At 42.3% G+C, this 11,737-nt stretch overlaps 2 protein-coding genes across 4 annotated transcripts in view; one reads left to right on the top strand and one right to left on the bottom strand.

Annotated features, from left to right (window-relative positions):
- Window positions 1-2,264: 2,264 nt before the first annotated feature.
- LOC6577500 (dynein axonemal heavy chain 7) overlaps window positions 2,265-11,737 on the bottom strand; it is a 29,101-nt gene continuing 19,628 nt past the window's right edge. The window contains exons 19-22 of the mRNA XM_044008676.1: window positions 9,746-11,122; window positions 8,434-8,683; window positions 4,348-4,499; window positions 2,265-2,931 (exon numbers count right to left, since the gene is read on the bottom strand). Of these exons, the coding sequence (XP_043864611.1) occupies window positions 2,425-2,931; window positions 4,348-4,499; window positions 8,434-8,683; window positions 9,746-11,122 (2,286 nt within the window). The 3' untranslated portion in view covers window positions 2,265-2,424. The remainder of the gene's footprint in view (window positions 2,932-4,347; window positions 4,500-8,433; window positions 8,684-9,745; window positions 11,123-11,737) is intronic.
- LOC6577501 (cilia- and flagella-associated protein 91) lies at window positions 4,596-11,638 on the top strand. Of its 3 annotated transcripts, none has more exons than XM_044008678.1 (4): window positions 4,596-5,022; window positions 5,095-5,332; window positions 5,396-8,169; window positions 11,284-11,638. In XM_044008678.1, exons 1-4 carry the CDS (start codon window positions 4,734-4,736, stop codon window positions 11,337-11,339), a joined length of 3,357 nt encoding a protein of 1,118 aa, XP_043864613.1. In that variant the 5' UTR covers window positions 4,596-4,733; the 3' UTR covers window positions 11,340-11,638. The 3 variants fall into 3 exon arrangements, with proteins under 3 accessions (XP_043864613.1, XP_043864612.1, XP_002003468.2); XM_044008677.1 differs by having other exon boundaries at window positions 5,396-8,196; XM_002003432.4 differs by lacking the exon at window positions 11,284-11,638 and having other exon boundaries at window positions 5,396-8,426.

Below are 11,737 nucleotides of genomic sequence, written 5' to 3'. Positions count from 1 at the left end.
TTGATATTTGATATATATATTATGTAATACAAATTGGCTCTGTAGACTTTTTATATTAACGTGTAAAAAAGTTGATAAATATACAATTTCTCTTTACCCATAAAAAAGAAAAAATAAACAATAATTAACTTTTTCACAAGAAAAATTTATAATTAAACTCGTAGCTTTTAAATTGAAGATAACCTTTACAGCTATCCCAAATCTTTCGAGTTGCTAGTCAGATAATTCCCAGAATATGTCCAGTTTGATACTTGGCTGACAAATTTTATAAATATATTTAGAAACACATTATTATGCAATTAATTCCTTTGATGATATTAAAACAAAGGAATTATTTAAAGCTTGAAAAGAGGTATAATACAATAATTATATGAATGTTAATCATTAATGTTAATGTTAATGTTAATCATAATAATATTAATTTGTTTCATTTAAAAAAAAGTTTGGCTGAAAGTTTGATTATTTGAATACTTTACAATTCCTCCTTTCTCTCTCTCCCTCTATATTCTCTCTCCCTCCCTTTCTTCCTTCATCTCTCTCTCACCATCCTTCTCATTTTCCCTGTCACTCTCTCTCTCATTTTCCCTCTCAAACTGTCCCTCTCTCTCTCTCTCCTCTCTCTTTCTCTCTCTTCCTTTTGTAAATTAACGGCAATGGTCCAACAAGATTCAGGTAGACAGAAATTCACTTTAGTACTACACATTACCGTCAGCCTCATAGGCTACAGGGTATTTGGAATCTAGACAGGGACAGCATCTATTTCTATTTAAGAAATGACGCGGATTTGGCAAATTTCCCGCTTGCCGCTGCCGCTGCCTCTGCCCCTGCCTCTACATCAGCAGATTTCAAAATCATCTAATCGGTTTAAACAGTCTGCGAAAATGTTGTTGCTTAATTAGCATCATTATCTTTGATGGGGTCACGCACAGTCGAGCGAGCAGGAAAAGAGCAAATGAATGAGCAGCTGAAGAGACAACTGGGAGAGGCTGCTGATAAATGGGCTGCTCGACCCGGGAAGGTGGTAATTAATGGCCAAATGAAGTGAATCCATTTTCAAGCGATAGAGTGTTAGAATTAATGGAGAGCCCGAACGGTACTGAGTTGCCTAGCGATTGCCAGCAACAATTGGCCCGATATCAGCTAGTGTTACATTCTCTTTCGATAATAATTCATAATTGGCCTTATTGCAAGTATCTCCGTTTCAAGTGCTGCGCATAATCGTCTAGCACTTCTGTTTTTATTATCACAACACTTTGGCCCAATGATAAACTTTAGCCATAAATTATTTGGGAAAATTAGTCGCCCGAGCAGCTCAAAACTGTGGAACAATTTCAAATTGAAAAAAGACCCCAGCTTTAGATGAAATATGGCTGGCAAGCCGGGCTAAAAGTTAAATAATCACAGTCATGTCAGATAATAAATGATTAACGTGCCAGACGACTCCAAAATGTTTCTCTGGCAGGGACTCAAGTACTTTTATTTACGACTTGAACAAAAACCAAGGCAAAAGTAAACGAGGAAAATAGCTACTTTAAAGTTGATTGGTTATGTCAAAACCCTGTTTATATAGATGTGAACTGTACCGGATATTTATATACGTATATATAAGAAAGAGGAAAGATTCAAGTAAAAACAATTTAAATTCCAGGCGTATGAATATTATTAAAATATTGAAATTTTAAAAATAAAAATATATTTTTCCCGATTTTCAAAGAAATGTTATCTAGTAAATTATTGGAAAATATATAGACAATATTTTATATATGTACATATATAGAAAAATTTTATATACTAGTTCTATAGTACATGACAATATAAAAAGAAAAAGAAAAAATTTTGATATCCAAAATTAACTATAAATATGGTAGAAAAATATTTTCAATTTTTAATTATATAAAATATTAGGCAGTTGATCAGACAATAGCTGAACGGGAAATCGGACATGCAGATAGACGGACATAACTGAATAAACATGTTTATAACCCAAATACATTTACAGCAGCCTTCTACTCTACTTGGCTCAACAAAAGCTTCAATTTCTTCTTAGCATTGCGAACAGGGTATACAAATAATTATCATATAATAATACAGCGTAATGAAATACAGCAAATTTGCTATTTCAGCCAAATGATAATTTCTTTCCGTTTTAAATTAAAATAGATGAGCGCAGCCATAATTAGGCCAATGAACAAATCCTTTAATCAAACAAATCTCAAGCGACTTCAACTCTCTTCCCCCAAAATAAAATCAACTCAAAGACACAGTTATAGCCTCTTACAATTTTAATGTACGTCTGAGCAGAGCCGTCAGGCATCTGCAGCAGCTATTTTTCAATTTACTATTACACTCATACAAGCTCAAACAGCAAACAGTTTGGATATGAATTAGTATATCGCATACATAGACATATGCTAAACATGGAATTTAGAAACTCAATTGACAGAGAAGTGCCGTGCCACGTATGATCCAATGGGCAATGGGCGTCTTCGGATTGCAGTCCAATAGCATGGCGACCACAAAGTTGGTGCTGTGTCCCGTCGTCGAGAGAATACCACGACGCTCGGCCGTCTTATAGAGTGGACACAAATAGTTGTGGCGCTCGGGCAGATCGACACGCTTCAGGGGCCGCAGCCATATCAGGGGCATTGTGTCGAAGAGCATGCGCGGTCGCGACTCGGCCAGGTATTTGTTCTTGCGATCCCAGCAGGCGCCCTCCAGATAGATGCCATAGACGAAAACACCATCGGCCGGTGCACTGGTGTTGCCAATATCCGCCTCCTCCAGCGACAGCACCTCATAGTCGAAAGCCAACAGATCTATGGAAATTACGTATTTCCGGGCATAATTCTGCTGGGCGCCCGTGAGGAAAGCCTGCGTAAAGAAGAAGCCCGACAGCCAAAAGGTTGAAGGTGCGCCATGCTCGTACCAATGCTGCGAAGTATAAGAATATATGAGAATGATAATTGCCTACTTGAACAATTTGAAGATACCCTAGAAATAGTTTCAAAGTGAATTAAGATGCTTTTAAAAATATATATTATTATTATTTCAACAATTTCAAACAGGAATACTTAGATCAAAAGTATAGAAATATTTTGATTGAAATAATAATGTTTTTTTTGTTTAGTTTATATCATAAAACACATCTACGAAAAAATTAAAAATCTTTAAAAAAAAAATTAAAAAATTAAAAACCATTTTTTAAATATATCCACTCAAATCCACCCCCTATCTTCTAACTATTTCTTATAAGTATTTGCTCGAAGTATTTAAGTATTCTCACTAAGTATTTTCTTTCAATTTTTCCCCAAGTGTTTCCTTTTAAGTCTTTCCTCCGAGTATTTCCTCTAAGTATTTCCTCAATACCTTTCCTCTGTGTATTTCTTTCAGGTATTTCCTCCACGTATTTCCTCCAAGAATTTCCTCACTTGTTTCCTCGAAGTCTTTGATACACTGCACAACTGGCCCCCACCAAGCCTATGCGACTGACGAAATGCTGTAGCTGCTGCCCTTTATATAGGACGCCTTTCACTCAGACTGTTGACTCAACTCAATACTCAACTGTTGCGCAGGTAGGCGTCGTTGCAGTCGAACCTTAAGTGAATAATGGCGACACTCTCTACTGCTGCCAGCATTCTTGCTTCGTTGGGCCTAAATATAAATACCGAATGAATACTGCGGCATACATTAGCCTTAAATGATCTGTAATTCTTCTTCGACGGAGAGGCAGACGAAGCGACCGACAGACAGATATGCAGACAGACCCTCCGAACAGATTTATAGGCAAACAATGAAGAAGAAAGCTAAACCAGATAATTTGATTACGCTGCTCAAGAACATATCTGCTTGAATATGGCTAAATATTAATATGATAAATAGCTTAATTACGTTAATATTTATAATTATTAAACGGCACAGGCAGTAGTTTCTGCTGCTCTATAGTTCTCTTAAAGACTAAGTCGGCGAAGTCTGCCTCAATTTCTAGTTTTTTCATCCCATATGCATAAGCTAGATAGCTTTCGAATAGACTAGATCTAGCCTGAAATTAGCTAAACAGGCAACACTGATTGCAGCCTCATACTTATTCTTTAAATCTGTATGGAAACTCTACTCTAAAATACGCGCCAATATAAAGGAACCACTAAATTGGCTATTATTGGTATTACCTATTTCATAACCTTTTTCTACAATATTAATTTCCAAAAGTTGATTGACTCGCTAAAGGGGTCAGAGCTAGGACAAGTGGCCTAGTAAACACTTGTGCTGCCAGGGCAACAGCTGTGCCATTGCCGTTGCCATGCGATTGCTGTTAGCTCGATGTTTTTGGCATTGGTGCACACAACTCACCTGAAGGAATTCGAGGCGACGCAGAAAGTCGGCAACGTAGCTGCCAAGAGGCTTTAGACTGGGGTAGGACTTGCTGGCCCACATGGCTGGAATTTTGGCAATCAGCACAGACTTGTAGACCGCCTCCACGGCGGCGGACATGACCACGAGACCTGAAAAAAGACAACAATCAAATTTGAGAGAGAAATCGAGCAGGCAACGAAAACTTTGTCAAGTTGAGACAAGAAACGGGCCCAATCAGGAACTACAGGAAAATTCAATTAGTAAACTGCTAGCGGACGTGCTTAACACTTAAATGATTAAAACAACTTTTTTTTAGAAATACATAAAGTTTTAATTGGCTAGGTAAAAATAAAATAAATTCCGTAAAAAAAAGGAAAGAAAATATGCCAGGGCAGCAGCAGGACATCATGAATGTGCTGTTCGAGGCGCGTCGGATGCGGCGCACTAGCAACACCTCTATTTACTCAGCGCCCAAAATTGAGCAGGTCAAAAAAATGTCATCCAAGGAGCAGCTGCTCGTGGAGCCGCCGAAGCATGCCAAGCGTGTGACCTTTGACAAGAAGCGCGAGCACATCAAGCCACGCCATACCACAGTCAAGGAGAGCGAGATGCAAACGGGCCTCACCTCTTGCCTGATAACAAATCCGTCGTGCGATCCACGCGTCACAGGCGGTAAGTGTAATCGAATAATTGCATAATAAGTGTAATCGAATAATTAATTTCAATGCCAATTACGGGCCGTAGGTGCCAACAATCCGGCGGAGCGTAAAGTTGGCTGGTTGGCCCGCACGGACAGCGAATGCCAGTTCAAGGCACCGGGACTTGATTTTCTAACGGAACGAGAGACCGATGTGACCACATTCGAGGTGAAGATTCGCGAGTCGTTGCCGATCATCAAGGATTATACCAACAAATGCGATTTCTTTCCCAAATATGTGGACGAACGGCGCTATAAAGATCAAACCACACAAACCCTTTATAGGTAGGCAATTCTAATTGATATATCTCCCGGACATGCAAAACTCAATCCACATCCTTTACGCAGGGAGTCCTCGGCACAGACTGTGGCCTATTTGCCCGACATTATGGACAAGGAGGACGGCGAGACCCTAGAGGTTTTTAATTTGTCCAGACTGCTGCCCGGTGATAAGCCACCCGGTCTGTATGAGGTGGAGGTCCTGGAACGTGCCCGCAAACGCTGGGCCTTCAACAAAGCACTGAGGACGAACTTCAGGAAACAGTTGAATAACGAGCGCGAGAAAGCGATCAAGAGCAAATATCGTCCCATACTCGAGGCCTTCGAGTGGGAGCACTGGATGGAACGAGAGGAGTACATACAAGAGTGCCAGATGATGCGACTGGAGATAGTCATACGCATGTTCGACAAGCGCGAGAAGCAGATGCACGAGGCGTCCAAGTCGCGCATCGAGAAGGCCTGCGAGTATATTGAGGAGAAGCGTCAGCGAGGCCTCAACAAGAATGAGCTTGAGTATCAGCGAGCATTTCGCCGTCTACAGATTAAAAACGCAGGCATCTCGAGGCGCTGGGTCAAACAGAGTCCGATGTACGCTTTGGGTACGCCCTGCTCCGAGTTTTATGGTCCCCTCATCCGTCACGGCGTCGATCCAGCTCGCCGCCATTTCGTGGGCGATGGCCGCAAGGCATTCGATATGCGCATCGATGACCTGGAGAAGCGTGTCAATATGAATCAACTGCAATGCCGCTTTACCAAGCTGAAGGAGTGGTCCAAGCCCAAGGAGTATGTCAAGGAGTACGAACAGAACTTCTGCTCCGACAAGCATCTACAGAAGCTCTACGAATCGCTTAAGACCCTACGCTCGCAGGCAACCAAGCAGAAGACAACACCCAAGTGCCTCATTCGACGACCCAAGAGTCCCTCCAACGAATTTCGTCCCTCGTTCAACTATAAGGAAGTGGATCTTCGTGAATTCTTTGCCCCTCGCCGCGCCGATGAAGACGAATCAAAGGTTGAGCTCACGCAAGAACAGGTGCTGGCCATCCAGCAGCATTTGCAGACCGAGAAACGTATGCGTCGCCGTCCGGATCTGGCTAAAGAGATGCTTAAAGAGCGACGCAGTGAGGATCTGGAGCATTTGCTACAAATGTATGAGGGCAGCACCATCGGCTGGATAATGCAATTCCTATCCGAGGAAATGGAACGTCTCAAGGAGCAGCGCAAACTCCACTTCTTCTCCATATTAACTCAGAAGGAGCGCTGGCGCCGGGAGGCTGCCGAAGCGGGTCTACGCCAAAAGGAGAACAATATGCGTGCCATCTACGAGGACTTGTACCAGTCGACCAATGCGGCGCACAGTGAGGTGACCGATGACTATATTAATACGATTCTAACAACCGATGTGGCTCACATTGCCGAATGCGAAGCTGCCGAATCGGTGGTGAACATTGCCAAACAGATCGATAAGGATATTCAACGCTGGCTGGATAGCTTCAAGCTCATCCAAACGCCCTTGACCTATGTGCCACTGCGTGTGATGCTCGGCAAGATGGTCTTCCCGGAGATGAGTGAATTACTCGAGAAATATGAAAAGTCTCTGATAGCCAAGTACATTGTGGAGGATGTGATCTTCGCAGGCATTTGGGAAAAGCTAGAAAACTATGATATTGCCTTTACTATAGCTAGCGATTTGATTGATCGCCTAATTGATAATGATCTGTATTTGTTCTCAACCGAAAGCGAAAGCGAATCACCCAAACGAAATGAGGTAGAGGCCATCATACGGAAACTCATACGTCAGGCCGTTCCTGGTCGACGCTGGAAGACCGAAACCGAGCGTATTATCCATGAGAACTACGTCAGTCTATTGGACGATGTGTTTGATGCAATTATAGCTAAATATAATGCAGATCCTCCACCAATTGAGCCAATAGATTTGCGCAAGGATCGGTCAACAGATCACGTATTGCGCATTGATGACATACACAAATTCAACGTTCCATTTGTCGACTCTCGGGTGTCCGGTAATATGGACTCTCAAGTGTTGCTCACCACACAGACATTGACGTTAATTAAGAAAATGAAGGAGGATAAGATTACCAAAGAGCTAACCAGAGCCACCCCTGAAGTCAAAGAGGATCCCAATGAGGATCAACAGGAGGACCCACTGGATAAACTTATCAACACAGAGTTTTTCGAGCAGATGACGCAAGCGCACCGTCTAAGTGATGAGACACAGATGTACCAAATATTGAGCACCATGGACATTGTAAATGAGGAAGATTTTCGAGTGTTTCGTAAAATACCGTCAAGAGCACCCAGCGCCACAGTTGATAGCATGGAGACTCAGACGCAGCAAGTGGATCAATTGATTGGGGCACTTCAAGAATTTGTAGCTGGCTACGATGTTACCGTAGAGGAGGAAAATACCGAATATGAGGCAGATGACGAGGGCAGTTGGTGGAATGATGCCTCTGGAGAGGATGTTGTGGGGAGCGCAGGGGACATGGGGGGCACAGAGGACATGGAGGGCGAGCATAACGAGTTTATCACCTTCTCCAATGCCGATGGCATCGATTTCGAGAGTAGCAATGATTACGAAAAAAGCAAGGATGACGATAGTGTCAAGAATATCAAGATTCCTGGTGATATGCCAAGCAAAGTCTCTCTTGCAAGCATGCAAAATATGGGTGCCATAGATGATACAGATTACGAGGACGTAATTTCAGAGGCAAAAGACTCAGATATCAAGGATGCTGAAACGGTTTTGGTGAATCTACCAGCCATCCAAGCCCATGAGTCCTTCCTTACGACTCGCGAGGAGGCTGAATCAATTTTCCAAGGTAGGCTTGGCGCCGATAGGCAAACCGGTACGTATAGTAATTACGAATTGGATGTAGCTACTAGGCTCCCATCAGTGTCAAAGCCAGACACTCAAACCCACCGTTCCTCAATTCCGCAAGAAGAACGTGATTAGTTTGGTTCTACATATATATAATATATACGTATATTATATATGTGTATAAAAAATTTTTTGTCGCCCATTACATTGTTAAAGATAAATTGGTGGAAATTAAAAGTTAACAAGTGCAACATCGAACACTTACCCTTAATGCCCTTTCGCAATGTGATCAAACTGGTGCGTATTGTGTTTAGCAGCACATTGAATCGCACCATTTCCTGGACCAGCACCGTGTTCATGCTCTGATGGTATTGGGTCGGATATCGATGTAGCGCCGCCTCGCGATCAAATAGCGGGGGCAATTTTTCCAATATATCGGTGGCTACATTCGTAACCACCTCCTCGGGTGTCAGCGTCTTGGAGCCCTCACTGTCATCTGACGAGCTACTCGTATCCTTCAATGGCATTTGGTAGAGTGAAAGGTACGGCGGACATGTGGGACAGTTAGGTAGGTGTAGATTTTCAGGATAGCGTCGCGACAACACATCTACATAAACTCTCTGGCTTTGCTCCAGTTTCTAATGCGCAAGCGTGTTAACAAAATTACAGAAGAAAAGCTGTTGGAAAACGAAAAGCAAATACTACGCAGTAGACAACTTACACGTCTCTCATATAGATCCTGTGCGCGCAAGCAATGTGTTAAATAATATTTGGTTTAAGTTCTCAGAGTTTACAATTCACAAGAAAAACAAATTTAAACATTGTAACTTACCCAACGTTCCTTTTTAGCGGCAGTGAGTGATATAAATAAGCAAAAGTTAAGCAACAATTTAAGCGTTATAGAATCGTAAGTAGCACATTCTAATTAGTAGAGAACATTAAGTGAGGACCAAGGGTGCCCGGACGGGCAAGACTAAATTGATTGCAATGGGGGTATGTATATACATTAAAGATACTCAAGGAGAGGCGGTAAAGTCAAGAATAGACCCGATCAAAAGACAATGTCAGAGTAGTAGGTAGCAGACAGGATATTTTCTAAGAAGAGGCTAGGACAGAGAGGACTCTACCTCGATGGCAGATGGGGTATTTGGGGACCGTCAGAAATAGGCGCGATTCTACCATGACACACCTGAACAGAAAAGACTCTACCTTGATGAGATATGTTCAAGGACAGTCGAGGACAGACAAGACCCTATCTTGATTGCAGATGTGTTATTTATATGCCTTAGGGACCGTTAGGAACAGACAAGACCATACTTTGCTGTAAATGTATACTTTTTAGCAAGAGTAAAACTCTAACAGATATGAAGAGAGGGTACAAAAATCTAGTCGATGAGATAACCGAGGCAAGTTCGAAAAAAAAAACAGTTCTGCATTGATCAATTATATTGATCATAGCTAACGACAAGCGTCCAATTGTATAGCTTTTAAATCTAACTAATGAAAGCAAACATTAGCGAAATATGGAAAATGTATAAAATCATGAAGGCCAGACTAACTAGCTACACCGAACATACCTGTGTCAACAGCGTATGTGAGACCAACATATCCGTCTCCTGCTGATCCTTCATGATATCAGCGTTCGCATGGAAGCCAAAGATCGATGGCGGCGATATTTGTGGCAAGTCGCGTGTGAAATTGATATACAACTCAACGTCCTTGAATACGGGCACATAGTAATGGCCCGTCTCATCCAGATAGTAGGGCTTCTCCAGATCAATGACATTGGGACAGTAATACCGATCCAGTATGGTCTTCAGTGTGCGACGATCCCAATCGTCCGTGACACGACCACCATAATTACACTCGCCTGTCAGATAGCGTAGAGCATCATAGTTGACCGTCTCGTACTGGTTGAGGAACATGCGAAGCTGCATGAGCGAAATACGTAGATCTGTCTCATTGAATTCGTAGGGTATGTTCCAGCCGATGGGTCCGAAGTATCGCCGCTCCTGGATGACGGCATGGAAGAAGCACAGTGAATAGATCAGCTGCTTGAAGACGCGCGGCTGTGTGCAGGACTCGTACCACTCCAGATCGCTAATCGGATCGCTGAGCATCGAACGTGTTATGTTCGAACGCAGACCCTTGGGCGGTTCATTTGTCATCTTGATGCCGTTCTGCAGCACCACAACCGGAAAGTGCTCAGCTGGGTATGAGGTGAGCCAGAGACGAAAATCTGGATGCGTTGAGTCGGGCAACAGATTTTCGCAGACCTTCTCCAGCGACGGCATGAAGCTGGCTGCCAAATGGCAATTTTGCAGAACCACCCAATTGCCCAGCTTGACTCCCTCGTCGATCATCTTGATGGCAATGGGCCCTTGGCCCTGGCCCAGGGACAGGGAGAACAAACGATTTGTGCCGAAGCCCTGGTCCTCGGCAAATTTCAATAGAGTGGCTGTCGGATCCGAGCCAGGCGTCAAAATAAATATCAATGGCACACAGCAATGCGAGTCGCCAAAGGAGGCCATCAAATCGAACTGAGGCGGGTCCACAAATCGTGGTCCCAACTCGCCAGCCACAAAGTTCAGCACAGCTGGCACCAATTTATCCGGTCGAAAGACGCGCAGCAGCAGCAATTGCTGAAAGACACTTAAACGTTTCTGCCACTCCTTGGGTATGGATTGATTGTCTTGCGGTGTCTTCGCATCGAATAGCAATTTCCAGCTATCCGGATTGGCGCTGACATCTTCGCGCAGTCCCTTAAAGTTGGGCATGTTCGATAAACGGCAGCATTCATCCCAGTTTTGGACGCCCAGCCATGAGGTGGGATTCTTATACGGATTCTCTAGGCCAATTCCACCAGTTAGGAGGAACATCCATTCGGAATTGTCAATCAAGTTTTCGTGCTTCATCAGATTAATGTTCAATATGAGGGAGAACAAGAGCTTATCCTGTTACAAAAAAAAAAGAAACAAAAAATTCGTTTTTATTTCATTTTTTCATTTTCATCTTTCGAACACGCATTAAAATGACTTTTCAAATGGGGTTACATAAGCAATCAAAGTCATGGCTCACAGATACATTTTCACAAACTCCATTTCTTTTTTTGCAGTACAAATTACAGACCGAGTATCAAAGATGTCCATACAGAGCAAGGATGCTTTATAATTGACTGAAAACATCATCAAGCCAACAAAAGGGCGTGGTCGAATTTTCCCTTTTCCCCCTTTGCCTCAGCCCAATCATTCCAATAAGGTCCAAATCTTATAGCCCTCAACGACGGCGTACAGTGGAATGCAACTAAGATGTTTTTTATAGTTTTATACCTCAATATTATCGAAATGTTAATGTTAATTATTATTGCATATTTCAGAGTCTATATTCCATTGCAAATATTGTTTGATTAAAAGCAAAAGAATTGAGCATATTCAAATTTATGTATAAAAAAAAATCTGCTAGTTAAATATTGTTAGCAAAAAATAAAAATTGTAAATGATTGTTAATTACTTTAAGAAATTTTTTTAACTTTTGTATACATACGTTGAAGTATATAGAAGATTTTTCGG

This window comes from Drosophila mojavensis, unplaced genomic scaffold (genome assembly GCF_018153725.1).
Source record: "Drosophila mojavensis isolate 15081-1352.22 unplaced genomic scaffold, ASM1815372v1 contig_36, whole genome shotgun sequence".
NCBI lineage: Eukaryota > Metazoa > Arthropoda > Insecta > Diptera > Drosophilidae > Drosophila > Drosophila mojavensis.
This window is presented reverse-complemented; position numbering and strand designations above follow the sequence as displayed.

What these genes read in the sequence shown, in the direction of transcription:
- LOC6577501 (XM_002003432.4), top strand. Translation starts at nt 4,734, where the DNA reads ATGCCAGGGCAGCAGCAGGACATCATGAATGTGCTGTTCGAGGCGCGT. An exon ending in CGATCCACGCGTCACAGGCG is followed by an intron (nt 5,023 to 5,094) that starts GTAAGTGTAATC and finishes TACGGGCCGTAG; the next exon opens with GTGCCAACAATCCGGCGGAG. An exon ending in ACCACACAAACCCTTTATAG is followed by an intron (nt 5,333 to 5,395) that starts GTAGGCAATTCT and finishes TCCTTTACGCAG; the next exon opens with GGAGTCCTCGGCACAGACTG.